The following is a 24,657-nucleotide window of genomic DNA, read 5'->3' on the forward strand; positions in this document are numbered from 1 at the left end:
AACACTGAAACAAATAAAAAAGGTGTAAGAGAAGAAGCCAACAAAGTCAATTCCAAAAATGGCTTGGATTCAAGTGGGTGCTATAGAGAAGAAGAAAAAAATCAATTAAATATCAATAATGCATGGAATATCATTACATAATCTTATATTTTATTAAAATACATTGCATTAAATTTGAGGTCGATCTTATGCTTGGACTGTACAGTTTATCCATTTTAATCTTTATACTAGATCATCCTGGTCTTTTTGGAAGTACAAATTAAAATTTCCTACATGGCTGTGAGAGAAAGAGTTGTCTCTATATTATTGCCAGTGGAGAAAAATTGTTCCCCAAAAATTCCTCCTAGTGTATCTCTATGGGAGAGCCAAAAGGGTAGTGAATCAAATTGTTGCCATCTCCTCTATTCTAAGACATCCTCTTTCTTCCTTCCTAGCTATGTGACCAGATTACAGCTATTATGAAGAAATTGGAAAGATTTCCAAAGTCATGTTCTGTATGGCTTGAATACCTTAGTCTTTTTTAATGATATTGTGACTAACACATGGGTTGCCAACAGGCTTCTAGGTACAATACAAAGTGCTGGCTTTAACCTATAAACTCCTTCATTGCTTAGTCCTTAGGTAAGCTTAGGGCCATCTTCTTCAAATACAGCCAGTTTGTGCAGTGAACCTTTCCCAAATTGGGATGTTGAGGGTTCCACTTATGTGAGTTCAGAGACAGGGTAGGATACCATGTTTCTCACTCTTTGCTCCATTCCTTTGAAAGAGTCTGCCCCATAAGTTTACAGAATAATAATTGGAAGGGATCCTGGAGGATCTTCTAGTCCAACCCCCTGCTCAAGCAGGAGATTCTATATCATTTTCTACAAATGGCTGTCCAGTCTCTTCTTAAAAACTCCAGTGATGAAGCACCCACAACTTCTGAAGGCAAGCAGTTCCACTGATTAATTGTTCTCACTGTCAGAAAAAATTTCCTTAGTTCTAGGTTAGTTCACTCCTTGATTAGTTTCCGTTGATTGCTTCTTGTCCTGCTTTCAGGTGCTTTGACCCCCTCTTCTTTGTGGCAGCCCCTCAAATCACCCCTAGTCCTTTTCATTAGACTAGAAATAGAGCAATGAAAACAGATTTTTTTTTCAATGCTCCTAGGACAGTGATGGCGAACCTTTTAGAGACTGAGTGCCCAAATTGCAACCCAAAACCCACTTATGCATCGAGTACCGGCTGGGCATGGCCCATTGGGTGGGCGTGGCCCATTGGGTGGGCGTGGCTGCGGTGGTAACAGCAGACTGGGTGGGACTAAAAAGTTCAATCAATCAATTCCAACTTTGCAAGATATTTTTTTTTCCCACGAAAAGTTGAAATTGACTGATTGAACCTTTTTTTTTTTTTGCACACGGCGGCGGAGGCCTAAAGCGAAAAGGTTTAGGACTGGGGCCTAGGACTGGGGCGACGGCCCAAAGAGAGGGCTCTGAGTCCTGCCTCTGGCACCTGTGCCATAAAGTCGCCACCACTGTCCTAGGATTCCGATGCCAAGAAATGGCGATTTGGATGCCAAGAGACCAGTGATATATATATTTAAAATATTGTTTTGTAGCTTTGAAGTGAATCCCCTACCTTAGTGTATCTCAGCTCAGAATATTGCTGACTCTCCCATGTTAAGCCCTCTTCCTTTCTGCTTTCAGATCATGTACTGGAGTAGAGCTACTTTTAAGGAATTGGGGGGAAAACTGGGAATATGTAAAGAATAAAGGAGATGACCTTGAGAGAAATATGCAAGAATCTTTCCCTAAGCAAAGAGGACCAGGAAATAGGATAATATTTGGAAACAGCTCAGACACATCTCTAATTCACTGAAGGAGAAGGGAGGCTGGCAAGATTCTGTTATGGATAGTCTTGATTTATGACCACAGCAATTTCCATTGCTAAGCAAGACAGTTGTTAACTGAGTTTTGCTCCATTATATGACCTCTTTTGCCACAGTTATTAAGTGAATCGCTGTGGTTGTTAAGTTACTAAGACTGTTGTTAAGTGAATCTGGCTTCCCCATTGACTTTGCTTGTCAGAAGGTCGCAAAAGGTAATCACATGACCCAGGGACATTGCAACTGTCACAAATACATGCCAGTTGCCAAGTATCCAAATTTTGACCATGTGACTATGGGGATGTTGAAACAGTCATAAGTATTCAAAACAGTCATAAGTCACTTTTTAGTGCCATTGTAACTTTGAATGATCACTAAACAAATGGTTGTAGGTTGAGGACTACTTGTATTATAACTAATATCAATAAAGTGTAGTTCAAGTCTTCCTATGGAGTTGATTTTGTGATCTGGTCTATGTAGATCTGGTCTGACAAATGTTACATGCTTTTCTGATTTCTGATTTGTTTATTATTGTCCTGTTCATCATTTGGCCAACTATAAGGAGAGAGTAATGTGGGGAGGGAACAGGGCTACCCCACTCTCAATCCCATGTCTTCCTCTGTGCAGCCTCAGACATTAAATCAGAAGATCTGACAGAGTTGCACTCATATTCATTTGGATGCTAGTACAGTATGTCTGTCAGGGCAATATGTCAACTTGCTTTATTCAACTCCTAGATATATGATCATTCACAGTTACGTGCATTTAAAGCAACAGTTCTCTGTGTCTAATAATGTTCTGTCATACGTACTTTAAAAATGTAATTTGGTGGCAACTTTGGGATAGATTCCGGGACTACAATAACTGTAACGCTTTCAGGAAACAAGTGGGCTCTGGGGTTTCAAGTTGCATGCTCTTTGCTTTAAGTAAACACACATTGATTTAAAATGTTATAATTAAACAATACCAACAAAAACAAATTAGTGTCTTCACACCACATTTTCCCAGATTGGGAAACAAGACCATACAACTTTGATTTTCAAAGTTCTCAAGTGTCTAACTCGGAAACTTTCTCTTATGACTTTGTGAGAAGGGATGGTTTGTTGTGAAAGTCTCATTTCTAAAGGAGTAAGATGAAAAAGTATCAGCAGGAGAAGGATGCAGAAAATCCATCAGTTCAGCTGACTGCTTCCCATATGTTCCACGGAAGTCAGTCACTGTGTCAGATATTCATTGATTTGCAGGCTAAATATCTTTTTCATTTCTGAACAACTTCAATTTTCTCTGTGACTGAGGGAGTAGTTTATGAGGAAATAGGACCTGGAGGATGGACAGATGGAGAAAAATCTCTTCTCCTCACACAGCTGATCGCTGTAATCTTTCATCCCCTCAAAGCAGACTGAGCCTGCTGGCGTTCAACTCCTTCTTCTCAAATAGTCTACTCATAGCTGAAGGGTGCATGGGTGTAAATGGCCCCAGTGATTTATTCAGAGCGCTTTCAGAAAGGCTGCAGTCATCCCAGCTCTGACTGACACTGGCTTGGCTTACAGTGCAAAACAATCCCTCATAAGATTCTGGGCTTCATTTTTTGTCACTGAGGAACTGACCTAGGTCAGCCATAGAGGAAGCATCGGGCTGACCTGATCTTCTTGTAGCTTTGGAAGAATATGACCTGTGAGTGTGCTGGCATCAACTCTTCTGAAGTAAATCACATCTGTCTCATGCGCTAATCCCTTAGCATCTTGATTGGGATAGTAGGAACTCAAGGTGCAAGTTCACCCAGTATTTCATACCATTCTTTAAAATATGTTTTTAAAAGCTTACATTATAATGAAGAATTATTATTATTATTATTATTATTATTATTATTATTATTATTATTATTATTATTATTATTATTATTATTATTATTAATTATTATTATTATTATTATTATGAAAGATCAATCAAGATAGCTTGATTGATCTTTCCCTGATAGAGGGTTGATATAGGTATCCATCCATTACATCCTCCTCTCCTCTCCTCTCCTCTCCTCTCCTCTCCTCTCCTCTAGAATGCCCATTAGTATCTGGGTATCACAATTTGGAATATTCTGGGAAATATATTTATTTGTTTTGAAAATGTATGTGGCCGCCCACTTACTCTCAGTGATTTTGGGTGGCTTACAAAACATGTACGCTATTTAGTGACATTTGAGATGAATAAAAGCATCACCTGTAAGCTAGCCTGGGGAAAATCCCTTGCTTTTTTCAAGGTTAGAGTCTGGAGACTCTGTCTAACTGGTCAGCTTTCAATACTGTATCTCTCTCTTAATGCTATGACCTGATCTGGCTTTTGCCTTCCCCTAGTGGTTTTTCCAGCAATCCCACAGGAGAATGAAATCACCACAAAAGCTGCTGAAAAGATACTGAAAATTAAGGTCTTAACCTGCCTTACATAGGGAATCTCTGCTGGTAGGAGGTCACAGAGCAAAGAATAACATGTTTGCGTTGAGAAGAGGCTGCCCGAAGCCAAGAATAACTGTTTGTTTGGGGCAATCCCTCTGTGGATTGCCTGGCTGATTCTAAACAACTGGCACTTGCTTGGAAAAACTCCACTGGAGAGGGAGATAGATATGCCTACTAAAACAAATAAAGGGCCATGTGCCACACTTTCTACACGTATTTATTTTGTTGACAGAATTGCACGGATTTGAAATGGTGTGACGTGAGAAGAATTGTGAGTTCTGGACATTCCCAGTAGCAGAATGGGATAACTTGCCACATCCAACTCGCCGTGGGACAACTCACTGCAGGATGATTTAATAATTCTATTTAATTATTTAAAATAAATAAAAAATATGATTTTAATTTTTGCCATTCACATTTCATGCTGTCCTTCCTTTTGTACATCCTTTCTTCAATGAATCTATTCCACCATTTCTTTGATATTACTGTTACTCTTGTCCTGCAGCTTGTTGTCCTGTGGAGAGTTGGCTGTGGCAAATTGGCCATGGTGTGTTAGCCACAGCAAGTTGGCCATGGCGAATTGTCCTAGACCCATAAATTTACAAGCAAGACAGCTCATATGCAGCTGTCTTCTTTTAACGGAGTACTTGAATAGTGTAGCTGTCGAAGGATGCTTGTGGTTCAAGAACAGCACCCTTTAATACCGTGAAATTACAACAGCACTTTTTTACAGTGCTGTTGTAAACTTCGAATGATCACTAAATGAGCGGTTGTAAGTTGAGGACTACCTGAATAGCAGAGAATGGGGTCACCTCAAAATGAAAAAAAGAGCTTTCCTGATAGCATTGGCGGTTCAGTGCACCATACAGAATGTCAGAATCCCCATCTTTAAAGGGATGGGCTGATAACCACTGCACTTTGTGTAAATGTATCTCCATTTTTTTCAGTGAACAATCAAAAAGAAAAAAAAGGTTGAGATTGAAATTGTTTTCTGAACCATATATATCTATGTGTCTGCATAAAATACTGGGCCCAAATCACATATCAGAAACATCTTCATCCTTCAAGTACTTCAGAATTACTGCTTCTTCCTATGAGATTCTGAATTGCCTGGGGGTGGAGTCAATATTTAAATATTCATTGCATTGCTTACCCTTCTCAAGGAGCTCACAATCCAGAGCAAATGAACAGGGCTAAACATTTAATTGAACAGGAGTAATAAATGTGAACTTTGCCAATGGAGTTTTGAAAGAAACTGAAGAAGTAAATTACAGAGAAGCTAAATTCTTTGACACATAATAGGGATTCTTGTTACTGAGATTTCTTGGTCCAGTGAAAAGGTGTCTAGATAATAATTAAGCAGCTAGGCAAGTTGAGAAGCAAGGTAGAAAGGCTAGGTCAAGGAATTGTTCTCCTTTTCTAAAAACAAAACTATTTTTAGGTTAAAAAAATGCAGTTAGGTAAAAAAAGCAGCTATAAAGGGTAAAAATAAGGCAGGGGTGAAAGTCGCAAACAGATGACTGTTGAATGGGAATTATGGGTAGAAGAAATGCGGGGAATGACAGAAGAGTATTAAATAATGCATGACAAAGAAAATATTCGGCTTCAATACAAGAACATTGGGACATTGAAATGACAAGAGTTTTAGGATAGACCAAAGGAAGTCTTCACATACTTGGTGATGTAATGACTGTCCGCATTTTGTTCATTTTCAAATATATTAGACAAATTCATAGAAAACAAGACCATCAAATAGCCACTAGTTATGATCAGTATATAATCTCTGCAGTAAATTTAGTAACAGTTGATTAAATGTTGGGAAACACTGGTAGGAATCTGCTCTTGGACTTGGTTTGCATAGGTGCTTCTCACTGCCATTTGTTTGGCAACTGTTGGAACAGAATATCACATATTTATATATCTTTGGGTCAATCCAGTATGGCACTTCTTATGTTTTAAATGTTCAATTTCTAGCCTCATTAGCATAATCCAGAGAAAATTGGATTCTCTGAACAGAAATTCAACAGTTAAGTTGCCTCATTCCAAATATGACAGATTGGAGGGAGCAACAGTGGTGTGATTGAGAACCTGTACTAATCACATCAATTGATATAAATTACTTTGACAGCTCCACTATGCAGCTGCCAATAGGATTTACACCTCATTAAGCTTCCAAGAGCTAAATGAATCAATAGGCTCAGCTCTACCATTTTTAATTAATTGTTCTAGTAATAGGGCAAGAGGAACATAGAAAGATTTCATCAGAACTTTGCTTCACTTTTGTAGCTCTGGACAAGTTCACAGATACAGTCGATCAATTTAAAGATGATTCCCTTTAAAAACTAGAACAATAAATAATGCATTGTTACTTGTGACTGATATTGCCCTTTTGGCTGTCCAAAATACAAAGAAATCCTTGTTTCATTGAAACCCTTAGATCTCTGGTATTGTTTTTTAGCAGACATATCTAAACCCTGGGAACTGAGTGAAGGAGATGATGTATTTAAATGTTACATTAACTAATGGTTTAGTATGATATGAACAAACTATCCTGGATTTTGGTGTTAAGAGCTCTATTTTTGCCATCATCTTTTCATGTCCAGCTCCAAGACTTAGAAGTAGGGATTCACTGCTAAACTATCTCCAAAATCTGGACATTTAGATTCGGTGTTTAATCCAGCAATATATATACTGTAAACTCCATAATATGAGTCTTTAAGGTGAAAGAAATCTCGTCCAGTATAAGTTGAATCTCTGTTCCTTTATCTGCCTTTCTTTTGCTTGGTTGAAGCTTGAGTCATTTGTCCTTATCCAGACCATTAGCCACTGATTTATAGCTTGGAGAATGGAAAAAGGCTGCAGATGGTTTGTGGGATATAGTTAGTGTGTCTCTTTTTAAGAATGGAACATTGGAGGCAAACTAAAAAAAATTCCAATTTGATATTGCACTAAAATATATATGAAGGTCTCAACTCTTTCTTTTCTTTAAACAGGAAAGAATCAACAACATTGGAATCACATCCTCTTTTAAAAACTATTATGCCTACTCGTTTAGCTAATCCCCCTTCCTTCAACATATCATCTAATCATTTTCCCATAGAACCTGCCCAAATTTAAAGATAGTACAAAGTGGACCTATGTTGTCGATGATATTTAAAATCAGCAAAAAGTAGATTTTATTATGTACAAAATATTGTACAGATGTATCAAGATGACTGATTGAATAGGATCCTTATATGGCTTACAACTAAATAGGCAGTTTGATTATTGGAAAAAAAATAGTGTACATGTGCAGTAATGGTACGAAAAAGGAGAAGAATCCTACGAACATTTAAAAAGTCCTGTTGGGTCAACTTATGACCCATTCTTAGTCCAACGTTTTTTTTCTTATATAATGGTTCTGAGCTGCTCACAAGTAGAAAGTGGACATGTATCCCTCCCTCAGGGCTCTTCCTTTGCAAGTAGTATTTGGAAGTATGCTACTCCCAACCAGGAGTGACAATCAATCATTACAACCAATAGCTTTTGATAGACCTGTCCTGTATGAATGTATTCTATCATCTATCTGTCTGTCTTCTGTGTGTGTGTGTGTGTGTGTGTCTCTTTCTCTCTCCTATTTATTGCATATAGCCTCTTATAGCAGGGATCTTCAAACTTGGCCCTTTTATGACTTGTGGACTTCAATTCCCAGAATTCCTCAGCCAGGCACGCTGGCTGAGGAATTCTGGGAGTTGAAGTCCACATGTCATAAAAGAGCTAAGTTTGAAGACCCCTGCTCTTATAGCTATTTAAGACAGTGCCATTCCTATGTTTTGTGGCAATTAATCCCAAAGATTAATTATGCACTATGTGAAGAAATGTTTTGTTTACTTTCATTCTTAAATGATATGCTTGGAAGGAGTTGAAGAACAATGGGTAACGGTGGATGGAATCAGGCATTTGGGAGGAGGGGAATCCATAAACTGCTCACCTCACCTAAATATATACTTAGACATTCTTTCTCAACAGGAAAATGTGTTACTACCATATGTACAGATTAGTTAGGGAAGTGTTTGTGCTTCTCTAGGATTCCCAAAGCTTTGAAATATCTGAAATAAAAGATAGTGTTCTTTGCGTTTACTTAGAACTAATAGCGGGGATCATAGACTCTGATATTTGGCAGCTACCTGTGGCCCTGCAGTAAATATAACTTTTTATTTATCCTCATGGGTGTTATTCTTATTATTTCTGTGATCTGGAGCAAAATGCATCTGAAAGACATCTTGAAAACAAATACTTGGAATGGCCACTGCCAGAGATTCTGCAGACTAAAAAAATATTCAAAGTTTGCTGTCCTCACTGCAGAGATGCCAGAAATTCAAACAAGATCTTACTGGGAATCGTCTTCTTTTCTTTATCAAGTTGAACAATAGCTGCCTCAGTTTCTCTTAGTTTTTGCCTAACTTTATAGTCCATGCTCCTCCACTTGAGCCATACTGAAAAATATGAGACTTGAATTTCAATGAAAATTTTTAAAAAGTTAAATAATACTCAGACCGCTCCATTTTATTAATGGAAAATGTTCAGCCGTCCTTCCTTACCCTTATTTTAATTTTAAACTCTAAAATCATTGTTGGCTTATCATTTGTAAAGTCAACTCTGTTTCCATTCCTAAGCTAGAGAAGACTATTTTGCGGGGTGGGTAGAAGACAGAAGAAAGTAACTGGGCAGTTTTTGGAAGTGCTCTGAATAAAGCTGAACAATTGCCTTTCCATCCTGCTTGATGGCTTTACAGAATCAGCTAATAAGCCACCAGTGAAACCAGTTGGTGAACCAGATGGAGCACAAATCTAATCCAGTAGAGTTCCTATTATGCAATGCTTAATCGTTAATCGTTCTTGCTGGTGTCCTGCCCTCTGCTTTGGTTCTCTTCTTAGGCAGACGCAAGAGACAGCAGGGTGATCTTGGAAACAGCAGCACACACCACGCTACTTGTCGTAAGCTGCTTAAACCAGCCTGCTGTCTCTGAGTACAGCTATTACCAGTATAAAGTGATCAGCCTTTGTATCTGGAAAGGAGATGAAGGGGCATCTTATTCATGGTCTCTGGAAGCAAAATCTCTTTGTCTAGCCTGCCTGTTAGCTGCTTAGGGTCTTAGGAAGTCAGTAGATGACTAGGGCTTTGCTGGGCTTCAAATTCCAAGAGGGGAAAAGGTAGCCTTGTTGGCAAACCTTTAAAATAACCGCATCTTTTCCCTCTGCAGCTGAAGCACAATGCTGGGAAAAGGTACATGTGATTAAAGGGCTTGCCAAATATTCCAAAGCTCCTTTTTCCCTTCAAAACAAAGTACTGCCAAGCCCAGTAAGAGTGGGACTTGATAATATTAGGAGTCATGACATGATATCATGAATCAACTAGACCATTATTTAACAATTTATTTTTTCTTATAATGATGATGATGATAGTTGGGACCATAATTTCTGTTGCTAAGCAAGGCAATTGTTAAGTGAATTGGTTCCGATTTTATGATCTTTTTTTGCCATGGTTCTTGAGTGAATCGCTGCAGTTGTTAAGTGAAACACAGAGTCATTAAGCGAATCTGGCTTTCCCCATTGACTTTGCTTGTTGGAAGCCAGCAGGGAAGGTTGCAAATGGGGATTATATGGCCCTGGGATGCTGCATCCATCGCAAATACACGCTGGTTGCCAAGCACCAGAATTTTGGTCATGTAACTATGGGGATGCTACGACAGTGATAGTACATTTTTTTCATTGCTGTTTTAACTTTGAATGATTGCTAAACTGATGGTTGAAAGCAAAGGACTACCTATAATGACTTTCCCAGATCACGTTTCGAAAGACGGCCTATTTCAAACCTGGGCTTCATGTTTAAATCCTATTCACACAGATTTTTAACTAACTGGTGCCTTTCTACCTTGCAATGGGGTATCGTCAATTAAGAAAGCATTTTCTGAAATACTGTCATGAGACAAGGAGATAATTTGTTTTTAATTTCCTTGTTTAATATGCTTCATTTCCCTCTCAATGCCTCTTTTTGCTTACCTTTCCTCTTTTCTTTCCATTCTTTTCTTTATTTTTCATCCAATCTTCTAATCTCCAGAAGTTGTGAATGCTCTAACATTGGAGGTTTTTAAGAAGAGATTGGACAACCATTTGTCTGAAATAGTATAGGATTTCCTGCCTGACCAGAGGGTTGCACTAGAAGAAGGGTTGGACTAGAAGGTCCCTTCCAACTCTCTATTCCCGTGGTGGCAAACCTATGGCCACAGGTGGCACGCAGAGCCCTCTCTGAGGGCACGCGCATCATCACCCCAGTCCTAGGCCTTCAGCTGGGTTTTATAAAACCTTTTCGCTTTAGGCCTCCACCGCTGTGTGCAAAAAAAAAAAAGAGGTTCAATCAATCAAGCAATTTCAACTTCTTGTGGGAAAAAGAAGATCTTGCAAAGTTGGAATTGATTGACCTTTTTAGTCCCACCCAGTCTGCCGTTACCACCACAGCCACGCCCACTCAATGGGCCATGCCCACCCAATGGGCCATCTCCACCCGGTACCCGACGATACATAAATAGGTTTTGGGTTGCAGTTTGGGCACTCGGTCTCTAAAAGGTTCGCCATCACTGCTCTATTCTATTCTATTCTATTCTATTCTATTCTATTCTATTCTATTCTATTCTATTCTTATTATTCTATTCTATTCCTACAAATTCCTGGAAAAACCCAAGATTTAGATTCAGTTTAGATTATCCAGTGGTGGGGATGAAGGAGATGTGATCAGTTGCTGATAATTGCTTCCAAAAGCTCAATTAGTATAGGCAGTATGTTATGCAGAGGCCCACAAGTACTCCTTTCACAATCTAGGGCAAACAGTCACTACAGCTTCACCTCTGAAATGGATGATAATTTCAAATGGATATTAATTTAAAGTCTAATTGGAGAATCCCTTCTTCCAAGTTTCTTCTGGGGTTGTTTTTTTTAGCAAAAACATCTTAAAATGCAGTCACATGACTGTGGGATGCTGCAAACGTAAATGCATTTGTGTTGGCAAGCACCTGAAGTGCAGTCAAGGGGACACAATAGTTGGAACCTTGGAACCCGGTCGTAAACTCCCATTTGCAGGCAGGTTGCAACTTCAAAGGGTCACTAAGCAACCTGTTGTAAGTCAAGGACTACCTGTAGGTTGCCAACAGTTAGGCTGAACATCATAGTCATTCCTGCTGGGAAATTCCTGACCCTTTCATCAAGGGCTTCTCTCGTTGATTTAGCCTTAAGGAATACTTAGAAAGCCTATAAAAGCAAAGTACTTTAAAGTCCTGCTCAGAATGATAGCTCATAAGAAAACCTTACAAATTGTTTGAAAATGCAATTTTGCAATCTTGAACATGGGGCAAATTTTAATTAGAAATTATATTTTAAAACCGATTAAAGCATTCTGAATATGAAGAGTTATTTGTTTTGGGAGAAGCCACTTTAACTGGTCACATACAGGGAGTCCTCAACTTACAACAGTTCATTTAGTGAGCGTTCAAAGTTACAACGGCACTGAAAAAAGTGACTTATGTCCATTTTTCACACTTATGACCACTGCAGCATCCCCCATGGTCACGTGATTTACATTTGGATGTTTGACAACTGATTCATATTTATGACGGTTGCAGTGCCCCAGGGTCAGGTGATCATCTTTTGCATCTTTCCGAGAAGCAAAGTCAATGGGGGAGGCCAGATTCACTTAACAACCGTGTCACTAATTTAATAACTGCAGTGATTCACTTAACAAACGTGGCAAGAAAAGTCATAAAATGGGGCAAAATTCCCTTAACAAATTTCTCGCTTAGCAGCATAAATTCTGAGTTCAATTGTGGTCGTAAGCTGAGGACTACCTGTATTGAATGTCTGAATAAAATGCGGTTTTAGAACATATTCAAAGTTTTTTGTGGGGAGAAGAGTTTGAGAGAAAGGATTTGGATCTTCTGCTTGCTCCTTTCCCACTTTGTAAGTTGTGGAGGACAAGGGAAAGCAACTCTTCTTTGCCCAATAGAACAAAGTGCCCCAAATTCCTTGTGTGTCTAATCACACTTGGCCATTAATTCTACTCTACTCTACTCTACTCTACTCTACTCTACTCTACTCTACTCTACTCTACTCTACTCTATTCTATTCTATTCTATTCTATTCTATTCTATTCTATTCTATTCTTCCCAACAAACACCAGGCAAGGAATCCAGGCCATTACAGATTATAAGGTGGCTCCATCGAGTTGCAAGGGAGACATAGACTTCCTAAACTAGCCGAACACATTTTTTTGGAAGATTCGAGGCATCAAATAGAACCCCTATAAGGAAATCTGTGGTCCATCCTGATGAGCAAGTGCTTAGCTTTGATGTCATCTCTGTCCAGAGAACACTGTGAAAAGTTAACATTCAGAAGGCAGCAGGCCCAGATAATATCCCTAGATGTGTTCTTAGGGAATGTGCAGATGAGCTGGCTTGTGTTCTTACAGATATTTTAAATCTCTCATTGCAGCAGGCAGCGGTCCCATCATGTTTTAAGATGGCCATTATTTTGCCAGTGCCAAAAAAGTCTACAATTACAGGTCTCAATGATTACCATCTGGATGCACTGACAGCTATCATTATGAAATGCTTTGAGAGGCTGATAAAGAACATTATTGTATCTAGCCTCCTGCCAGCATTTGACCCACTTCAGTTTGCTTACCAACCAAATCGCTCTACAGAGAATGCTATTTCTTCTGTTCTCCATCTGAGCTTGGAGCACTTAGAAGAAACAAATATTCATGTGCGAAAGCTGTGTCAACTTCATTTTGGCATTTAATACAATAATTCCCCAGCATCTAGTACAGGGGTCCCCAACCCCCAGGCCATGGACCAGTACCGGGCTGTGGTATGCCAGCAATCAGTCTGCACAAACAAGGAAAATCCCATTCACAGGATGCAAGCAACACACAAAACTACATCTCCTCCGGTCCGGAGAAAAACCTCTCTCCACGTAATTGGTCCCTGGTGCCCAAAAGGTTGGGGACCTCTGATCTAACTGGGCTTTTAGGCTTAAACATTCCTTTGTGCAACTGGATTTTTGATTTTCTTATTGACAAGCCCCAGTATGTGTGAGCTGGGACAAATATTTCTAACATCATTTTCTTGAGCACAGGTTCTCCTCGGGGCTGCGTCCTAAGTCCGTTGCTGTTCACCCTATTGACCCATGACTGTTGTGCTAGGTTTGCCACTAACCATATTGTGACGTATGCAGATGATATAGCAGTAGTGGGCCTTATTCAAGACGATAATGAGGGTGCTTACTGCAAGGAGGTTGAGGTTTTGGTGAACTGGTGTAAAAAAACAGCCTAGTTTTATACATTGGAAAAATCAAAGAAATCATTGTCAATTTCATAAAAGGCAGACACAGCCACACTCCTCTGTGTATTAATGATTCACCTGTGGAGAATCAAATTTCTGGGTGTGCATTTAATGAGTAGGCTGGCTTCGTCGCTCAACAGTGAAACACTGGTGAAGTAGCCACAGCAGTGCTTGCATTTTCCATGTCGCATGAGAAAAGCACATCTTCCTTCCCCTGTCCTTACCACTTTCTACAGAGGGACAATCGAGAGCATCTTGTCATACAGCATCACAGTCTGGTTTGGAAGCATCACTGCTTCAGACAGGAAGGCGATGCAGACAGTGGTGAGGATGACAGAAAAGATTATTGGCAGTTCCCTCCCTTCCATCCAGGATATAGCACATCCTCTTCACAATCTGTTTTCTTTGTTACCTTCTGGGAGAAAGCTTTGTGGTATTCGAAGCAGAACATCCAGATTCAGTCATACTTTTGTTCCATATAGTATATTAACCCTGTGAACTCTCAAGCTTCTTCTTTCTGCTATGTATTCAAGATGGACAGTGATTAATATTTATATGTATTTATATGCAAGGGTGTAGGTATATGCATATGTTGTATATAGCATGTTTATATGTGTATTGTGTACACTTTTGAGAGTAAGCAACAGAATTTCATTTTTAATGTGTGCCAGAGTGGCCACAGTAAAAAATGACAATAAAGCTTATCTTATCTTATCTTGCCTTGCCTTGCCTTATCATCTTATCTTACCTTACCTTATCCTGACCTATCCTATCTCATCTCATCTCATCTCATTTTATTATCTATCTCTCATCCATTCCATTCCATTCCGTTTGTTATGTCTTTGCTTACAAGAACAGGATAGGTGTTTTGGAAAGAAAAGATAAATTCTATCTTTTTAGGATTCAGATAGAATAGACCCTCTTAGTATTGGTTTGCTTGTCAGATACCTTATGAGCGTGGTTGTGTTGTGGCAAAAAAATAATAATAGAGTTGTCATTCCTGCTTGTACAGTGCATGAAGATAATAATCGTGCTCACTTTTAATAGCAATGGAAAATATTAGACAAAATGAAGCTAAAGTCCTAGCAGAAGACATGATGTTTATCAAAGATTAATAATTTATTTCATTCACCCTTAATATTGCTGTATTTTAATTTTATTTCAATTATTACTTAACAGTTTGAACAAGAGTTCCTTCCTGCTCAAAATGTCACTGGTTCCTAAGTGAAATCCTCATAGTTTCCCTTGCAAATATAAGAATGTTTAAACAGTATTGATTCTCCTGGATTTAAACCACATCCACAGAGAACATAAATTCCTCTGCCCACCCTGACTGCACATACATAACTGAAAAGGTGGTAGATCCTTTTACACACTCTAATTGCTTTGGGGTTTCCACTCACAGAATTCCACTTGGCAACACAAAGCAAGAAAAGGCATGAAACCCATGTTCTTCTGTGGAAAGTCACTTCACACCTCAATTACAGCTTCTGCCAACCACTTCAGATGTGAAGTATAATGTTTTCTCCAGCAAGAGGATGCTATTAGCACAATATGCTGTTAGCACTGAGGCTGCAAACTGAGCAGCACCAAGGGAAATCACCTCGCAGTGGAAGCTCTACAGATGTCAGCATTCATACCACTCAGAGGAATTATTTCCATGGATTCAAATGAGCCTCTCCCACAACTACTATTTTGGCCTCAGGTGACCCAGGTTGTGAAAGGATGCATGTCTGAAACTGCCAGATTAGGACATTACATGGTTGCAGCTCTGAAACTGTTGCACATTTTGAGGGAGAGGGGTTGGAAATGTAACAGTTGGGACCAAAATTTATTTTACTAATTTTTTTGGGGGGGGGAATGGAAGCTGTTTAAAAATCTATGTTTAATAAGTTAGAAAACTAGACTGAAAATATCTGAATAAAACTGAACGACAAATACAAAACTTTTCACTTAGGAAACAAAAGTCAGAGGCATAGCTACAGAATAAAAGATACTTGACAAAAATACTTGTGGAAAAATGTCCTTGGAATAATAGTTCCAACCTGAACATGTTATTAAGTCAGTAGTGCAATGTGGCTGCAAAACAGAGTTGCCTCAATAGAAAATTGAGAAATTTGGCCATACCCAGGCAAGATTGCAGGCTAATCAAGACAGACTGGAAGGCTGAGAAGAGCAAGATATGAGAGAAGAACCATTGTATCAAAGGCACATGAAGGCCTTATCCTCTCCCACTCTGCACGGGTGAGATCAGACCTGGAGGATTGTGTACAATTCTGGACACCACTTTTCTAGAATGCTATTGGCAGGTTGAAGTAGCCTAGAGAAAGGTGACAAAGATGATACTTGAGGTTGAAGATGTTCTTAAACTTGAGGCTGTGCTTTAGGATAGGCTGAAGGAATGCTCATTCTGGAGAAAAGATAACTGAGGGGAGACAAGGTAGACAAAGTGGCCAGTTATGATGGACCTCCCCACAGTTACTTATGACCCGATTTCAAATTCGGTTGGCCACCCCTCCCCCTCATGGTCACATCATTGCACTTTGGGGGCTTGGCAACGGGTCTGCATTTGTGACGGTTTGCAGCATCCTGCGATCATGTGACCACAATTCATATCATTTTTTTGCTGGAAATTAGTGTTTACTTTTAGCAAAAAATGCTCATTGGGTACAATGGATTTGCTTAATGCCCGTTGCAAAAAAGTTGTAAAGTCAGACGCAGTCACACGATGACCCACTTAATTACTGGCGTGGCTTATGACCGTGATTCCAGGCTTAATTACAGTTGTAAGTAGAAGGCTACCTTTACCATAGAAGGTTGCAACAAATGATCCCGATCGTTCTGTACTTTCTTTCCAACTCTACAGTACTGTGATTCTATAAGTATAGTTTATAAATCATGGGAAGTAATCCTTCCTTTTTATTCCATATGGGTCAGTTCCTGTAGAGTTTTGGGCACCCTTAAGGATAAGAAATTGGCTCAGATTATTTCCCCCTTTCTTGACCTATCTGTAAAAGGCACCTCTTTTCCTCTACTCAGAAAGAGATTTGGAGTAATTGTGGCTAATGTGGTCTGAGCAAAAGAAGACAGCTGGGAGAAGAAGGTAGAGCATTGGAGAAAAGGTAAAGATCCTTTTCTCTAATCAGATGCCTGTAATGTCATCTGGCTTACTGGGAATGTTGTGGGTGGAATTCAATATTTGTTAAAGGAAGGTAGCATTGCTGGACTGGTTGACATACCACTATGACACGTGACCATGATAAACATTGGAAGCAGAGCTCCTTAGTTGGAGTCCAGGTTGTGAAATGTTTGGCTGACTCAATAGGTTGCTTTAAATAATGTTTTAAAAGCCTATTTTTTTTTTCTGGATTTTAATCCAAGTGCTATTTGTAATTATCTATACTGCTTTGTCGAATAGAGCTGGCCATTACTTAAATTCTGTAGTGGTTTATTTTTATTTTTCTTAAAATCTGATTTTTGGTGTTACAGTAGAGAGAATCTTCAACTTATGACCACAATAGAGCCCCAAACTTCCATTGCTAATTAAGACCGTTGTTAAGTGAGTTTTGCCCCGTTTTATAACCTCTGTGAATCACTGCAGTTGTTAAGTTAGTAACACAATTGTTAAGCGAATCTGCCTTCCCCGTTGGCTTTGCTTATCAGAGGGCTGCAAAAGGTGATCACATGACCCTGGAAGACTGCAACCATGATAAATATGAATCAGTTGCCAAGTGTCTGAATTTTGATCACGTGGCCATGGGGATGCTGCAGTGGCCGTAAATGCGAAAACTGGCCATAAGTCACTTTTTTCAGTGTTGATCACTAAACGAATGGTTGCAAGTCGAGGACTACATGCATATTGATACTGGAGTCCATGATTTTCACTGAAAAAAAGTGCCTATTACAAAAAGCATGGCTGAAGGCCTGAGTGGACAAAATTGAACTGATCTGAAGGAAGAGATGGATGAATTTGAGAAAAGTGACTGCTAGGAGAATCTGAACGTCAGGCTTCAGTTAAACTTTACATGCCCATCCACTCTTGCTATAAGCATCAGCTCCAGAAGTATCACTTCCAGTAAGAAAGGGAGCCAGGGAAAGTGAACTCTACCTATGGTTCACTTCTCCGTGTCTATTGTAATTCCAGGATTGGGGGAAAAACAGGAGCTCAGCACCCTTGTGTCCATCTCCCGCCTCTTTCCTTTTCCACCGCTTCCATTCTGCTCAAAATCCTTTCCCTCCAAACATTGAAGCCAACAAAACAAGTTAAAACTAAAGCAGAAAATCACGTCGGAAACGCCAGTTTCCTTTCATTTCTTCAACTATGCCTGGCTGGACAAATTCAGCATTGAATGATTTAAAACGATTCAACAATAAGCCTGGTACTTAAGAGACAGGGTACACGTGTTCATTCCCACCCCCCAACCTGGAAGAAACAGCCTCTTCCAGAGACACCTGTGTGAGAGATGCCTTTTCCTGCTCTCACCCCCCCCCCCCAATCCTGTTCGCCTCCCTGGCCTCAGCTCTGCAGGAACAGATGGAGTAATCATTGTTCTACTTCCACAGCGAGCCACCCCACCCCCCACCCCCCGCTGTAGCTGTAAGCCTTCTGCGATTCTCAAACAACAGCGTACAGCAGGCAGGGCTACGTCCAGAAAAACACACTCTCTGGTTGATCTAGGCTCACAAATGGGACTCTTTGTCGCCAATTACTACAAAACTGTGACCAGAAACTAATTATGCCAGTGCTGGGAAGTGGTGTGGAGGGAATGGGAGGCCTCCCCAATCTTGGCCAACATCAAGAATATTTAAGGGTGGAATTTATGGGATTAGTTCCTCGTTTGGCTCGCAAGTGATTTATGCTTACAAGTCCCATTAACATTTATGACTCACTGACTGGAACCATCTTTGTATTCATGTTTAATTAGACAGCACATTGCTCCATCTTGTCCCTAGCTTCAAGTGGAATGGTACGATTATCATTCTTCAGTCAGACTCCATGCCAGGAGGCTACTTGCTGCTCATTCGCACATGAAACAGCATCATCAGGAAGGTGGTATCCTTGTGCAAAACTGCTGCCTGAAGAGCACCCAGACAGCTTTATTGCCTGATGTCTCAGATTCTCAGCTTTTCAATAAGCACAAATCGCAGTTCAGCTGCCAAGATGCTGAGCAATCTGTTATTAAAAGCGTGGGTAGCCAAGTGCCCACTGGCTTCAATTAGGTAGAAGGCTGCATTGCTGTATTGGTGCTGCTGCACGTTTCTTACTTTGGGAAAACCGATAAGGTGTTCGCAAGCCTGGAGGATTAAACATGCAATAAGCTTATATTTAGAGAGACAAACACAAACTGTATCAAATAATACTTCCTAAATCAGAAAGCCAGTTTGATGCATAGGTAGTCCTTGCCTTATGGATAGTCACTTAATGAAGGGTCGAAGTTACAACAGACCTCCCCACCCCCCAAGGTACTTACAACCAGTTCTGAAGTTTCAATGGGTGCCCCCTGGTGGTCTTGTGACTGTGTTTCAGGCACTTAACAACTGGCCCACATTGATGGGCCTGATTTATGACTCCCCCCCCCCAAAAAAACCAACATTTACTTCTGGTTTTCACCCAAAATACCCCATAGCAAACAATGGCATTGCTGAAGGACTGTGGGGTTCACTTAACAACAAAATATTCACTCTACGATGAGCTATGGGAATAGGAGTTGTAAATTTTTCACACTAATGGCCGTTGCAGCATCCCCGTGGTCATGTGATCAAAATTCAGACACTTGGCAACTGACTCATATTTATGACGGTTGCAGTGTGCTGGGGTTGTATGAACCCCTTTTGGACCTTCTAACAAGTCGAGTCAATGGGGAAGCCAGATCCACTTTACAATTGTGTTACTAACTACAGTTATTCACTTAACAACCGTGGCAAGAAAGGTCATAACATGAGGCAAAAATTATTTAACAATTGTCTCACTTAGCAACAGAAATTTCGGGCTCAATTGTGGTCATAAGGACCACCTGTAATCGTAACTTGTCACTAAGGGACACAAGCCACTCTTTGTCAAATCCCCTCAAATTCCATCTTGCATCCTCTAGGGATGTGGACACCCCAGGTTGGGAACCTGTTTCTACATTCATTCCACTCTTCTGGGCTGCTTTGAGGGTGTCCTGCCATCCATGGTCCATTCTAAACAGCCAACCCATTTATCTATTTGACTTCCATTTCCCCTGTTTTCTTTGGCCTTGAGGCACAACTTTCACTGGTGGCAAGCTGCACACTCAAAAGTTATGAATTCATTGCCCTGGTATATTCAGGGCTTATTGAAGCAATCAGAACCTCATCAATGTTACCTTCACTTAATCCAAAATAAACTCTACATAGCTTTCAAGGACAAGAGAGAAAGATTCAAAGTTAAGTAAAAACTAATATGTCATGTTACTCTTGCTAGCATTTTAAGAGTGTGGGGTATCATCCAGAAGGCTTTTCCCTCCTGAGTTTAGTGAGAATTTACATTATATAATCTGAACTGACAAGCATTCTTGTTCACACTAAGACACAGCTGAATTGGCCCAGAAACTCATTTGAAAGGGTTACTGAATTGACTCTCACATGATTCAGTCTAACCAGTATTCTGCTTTATTGCAGTCAATTGCCAGACATACTGAAAAGCAAACATAAAGACTAATTCTGTGGGGCACTTTTGTTCCCTTCAATAGATCATTAATAATGACTCCACTCAGGCTATGCAGAGGCCAAGTGGCTATGACATTAAAAATAAAATAGACCTATTACTTTCTGTAGATGTTGATCCCGCTTCTCGGACCAATTTGCTCTTTTCTAGAAAAAAAAATATCACCTCAGATTAGATCTGCAATTATATAAAAGATTCATATTTATTAACATGAGATAGAAAGTTTAACTATTCACTTATTAACCTTGGGCTTTTAGAAGCCAACTCAAAGTCACAGCATTTTCAGAAGATCCTAGCGTTCTGACACGCCAAGCTAAATTCCAGGCAATGGAAATTCGTCTCTGTATATTGTGTAACATACAGTACATAGCATTGTTAATTTTCCCCCCAGAAGGATAGTCACGTTAAGTTTTGATGTTTTTACTTCAGCCAACTGATGAAAATTTAAATGATTATAAACTAGGTGCCAAAAGACTTAATTTTTGTTAAGAAGCTTTAGGATTTGGTAGCACTTTGACTTTGAGGTGGAGCACAAAATTTGGACTGCGTATGTGTGTGCATGGAGCCCTGTCAGCAACACCCTGGAAGCAGCTATATCTATTCCTGGATTAGTGCAGCTGTTTTGTGATCAAGGGGAAATCAACCTGTTATGTTTAAGGTGTTGCCAAATATGCTCATATTTTATATTAATAAATACTAGTAAACAATAAACTGATGCATCTGCTATGGAAAAGCATGAAGAAGACCTGAGTAGGAACATCTGCCCCACAGGTGTTAAATAGGAACTGGAGGCATCATAAAGGGAAACATGTTCTTTCCTTATAAATACTTTTACAAATATTTTAAATAAATACATTTGGAAAGAAAAGCAGTAACCTAAATCAAAGATTGACAATCGTCTGATAGCTGAGAGAGCTGTGGTAATGGGTAGTAGTGTGGTTAAAAGGCACATACAAATAGGATCAAGATTTGATGCAGTTTTGAAGGGATTCTGATTTGTGCATTCTTTTTTAAAAATATTTATGTTAAACCTATATTGGGGCTTATGTGGGAGGAATGTTACTATGATCTCGTAGCATAACTGTTACTGATTATTGTAGAGAAGCACATTCTAATGTTATTATTTTAAGGAAACACTTGAACATAATATGCTGCTTTCAGAGGCAGCCTTACGACATGCCTGCTGTCAAAAGCTAGTTCTGAAATTTCATATATTTCTAAAACAAACTGAAAGCTGTTGTTTTCTCTGAAGAGTGAACAGTCCTAAATATTGGGAGTATGGGCGAAAAAGTTAACCTCTAGAGTCACAATAAAGTCAGACCAAAGTAAGAATTTTGCTTATGTAGGAAAAAAGTGGAATAAAGGGTGTTATATTTTCATCAATATAGCAGTCAATTCTCAGTGAGGAAGCACACTTCATTGCCTGTCACAAAATGGCGGGCTGAAAATGAATAATAGGGCACTTACCTTTTGCCGTAGGAGTTCCAGTGCTTGGACAATTGTATCCGTGATACCTCACAGTTTTATTTTCAAATTTGCACAAACGAAACACATTGACCTAGCTCGTGTCTTAGGTACATTTTCTGTATAGTTTATTATGTTATCACTAATCACTGTGGAAATACATTGTGAAAAATTTCAAATAATATGAAACAGTATTTATAGTTCAGGATGACAAATTATGAATAGGGACATGCATATTGTGTATCCTGGATGCAAATGAAAAAATGCAGCTTTGTCTATTAATAGCAAATATTGTAAAAAATATATGATTTGGGCATATAGCCCTCAATGAGAATGCTCATTTTTGCTCTTCAATCACAATGCATCTTTTATTAAGCTAGTGGAATAATTACAACTATGTTATTTCCTACATTTCAACCTGCATTCTAACCAGTGAATCATATTTTCTCCAGCTGAGCCGCAGACCAGTAGCATAAAGGTAATCTATAATCAAATATTTACTAATCAGCAGTGAAATATATGTTGTATGCTCTAAAATAATATTGCCAAATATAGTCACATCTCACAAATGACAATTTTGATGGATAGAAACCTATCAATTTTACTCCATGAGTTTTGATTCCCCCAAGTTTCCTAATCTTATTTTTTAAGTTTCCTAATCTTATTTTTACATTTTTAACAAAGGCTGGTATGAACCTATTTGTACTTAAAATTCTCATTCATCCAAATATATATAAGGTGGAATTTTTTGACTATATATCCAAAGAGAATACATACCAACTCCTTTTCTTTTTTTGTCACTCATGTGTAGCTAAAACAAATATCTTAGCTGTTTTTAATATTGCTTTTAGTCAATAATGTTTATATGTATTTCTCCTAATTATACCAACTTTGTTGATTCAGCTTTGGATATTCACATATTGATTTTCTATGTGGTGGTGAATGATCACAACAAAATCTTTCAATTTATATCATACATATATCTCAGCATACACACACATCCTAGTTTATGTTCAAATTTTTGATAAGACAATTACATTACATAATTTGCATAAAAATAAATACTGAGAGATATCTAGATTCCAACTTGTGTACTGTTTAAAGAATTGAAATTTGGATTGGTTCATAGTAAAATATTAACTGAACCAATCTCTTTCCCATCACTGCCTGCAGTAAGTCCCAATAAATTCCACAAAATTCAGTACTGGGAAATATTATTACCATTAATCTGAACAGATATTGAATATGCTGCATATAGAAATCATCTTGAAAGTCAAAGATATTACATGCAAATATTTGGAAATTATAAGGTTTTTTTACTTATTCTACTCAGGCACAAGCACCTCAAAATATTTAAAAGCAAATAAACAAGATATCAAACTGTTAACAAAATTAATTTTAAAATACAAAAATAGTTAAGCTTATATTTTTTTCCAGAAACCAGAAACTTCCTTCCATATTTGATTATATTTTTCTAAAGCAATTAAACTATTGTAATGTTAAGATTACAGAAAATTCTTGTCTTAGGTATCAAAATTAAATTAGATTGGATTACTGTTATAAATTTAGAACACCTTTATCTCATGAAGATCTTTATGAGGGACACCCATACATACATACATACATACATACATACATACATACATACATACATTAAAAAACTTATTTTGCTTCCATATATTAACAATTTCTCCCTAATTATTGTCTAAGAAGCTTCATCTGTAATACCCAAAACTTTGGAGTCACTTCCAAGAAATGTTCCTCTTAATTAGGATCCAGTAAAAGTCCTTTAGGCTGAGCAGTGCCTTTGGTTCCCATCCCTTGCGAAGGGCTGCTGCAATCCTGGCCGTCACCCCTCAGAGGAGGTGCAGCTTTAGGCAACTCCGTCAGCCTTACTGCCGCCTGCATTTGCTTTTCTAATTCCTCTATCAGTTTTCCCGAAACAGATGTAGACTGTAGAGAAGCCTTTGATTTTTCATTACTACCCTCCAGTGTCAAAGTGCCTGTGTCTTGCCTTAATCCATTATCGTCAATAAGTGGGTCTGTCCTCTTCTCTGGGAGTGTGCATTGTAAAGGATTTATTTTCCCATCTTCACTGGCTGAGGACTCTTGTTCATCCGAATCAGAGACTTCTGTCTCGTATGATGAAGTGCTGCCCGAGTCCTCGAATTCGCTTGCTTCTTCTTGGGAGGGAGGCAGCAGCAGCTGCTGCTCAGAATCGCCTGCGTCGTCAATCGCTTTTAACTCTTTCTCTTCCTCTCGTACCAGAAGTGCGGCTGTTTCCAGCTCATTTAATTCGAAACCCAAGTCCTCCTTACCCAGCTCTGCTTTCTGCATGCAATCAGCAAGAGCTGCCAACTTCTTTGACCTGCGGAAGGGAAGATCCAAAAAACATTCAGTGTTTCTGATTGACATAAATGTAAAAGTGACCAATGCAATAATATACAGAACGATAAGTAACAAGAGGTCCCACGAGTAGATTTTCTGATTATTCAACAACCGAGCGTCAATCATGCTTCTTGTTCTTTGTCTGATTTATAAAAGCACCTTTCCCCTTAATTCCACGATGGCTAAAATTCCTCAGTAAATTCATGGAATGAAAGGGTGGACAACATTTTTCAGAGGCATTGATAACTAGAGAGTCCTTTGATAGCTGCCCAATTGTTAGGCCTGGAAGTGGACAATGGGTAGATGGGGCCAAGAAAACTTCTCTTCCTCTCTCTCTCTCTTCCTATAATTCCTCTGATAAACACATATCCTTGCAGACTAGATTTATACACATGCCTCTGGGTAGTGTAGAAAGAGAAAAACACAAAAAGCAATAGAA

General features: G+C 39.0%; 1 protein-coding gene across 1 annotated transcript in view; it reads right to left on the minus strand.

Moving 5' to 3' along the window:
• Window positions 1-18,790: 18,790 nt before the first annotated feature.
• SHQ1 (SHQ1, H/ACA ribonucleoprotein assembly factor) overlaps window positions 18,791-24,657 on the minus strand; it is an 80,971-nt gene continuing 75,104 nt past the window's right edge. Inside the window, 2 exon segments of the mRNA XM_015824605.2 lie at window positions 18,791-18,973; window positions 23,559-24,198. Coding sequence (XP_015680091.2) covers window positions 18,791-18,973; window positions 23,559-24,198 — 823 coding nt within the window.

Source organism: Protobothrops mucrosquamatus, unplaced genomic scaffold (genome assembly GCF_001527695.2).
Source record: "Protobothrops mucrosquamatus isolate PMUCROS unplaced genomic scaffold, P.Mucros_1.0 scaffold2289, whole genome shotgun sequence".
NCBI classification, from domain to species: Eukaryota; Metazoa; Chordata; class Lepidosauria; order Squamata; family Viperidae; genus Protobothrops; species Protobothrops mucrosquamatus.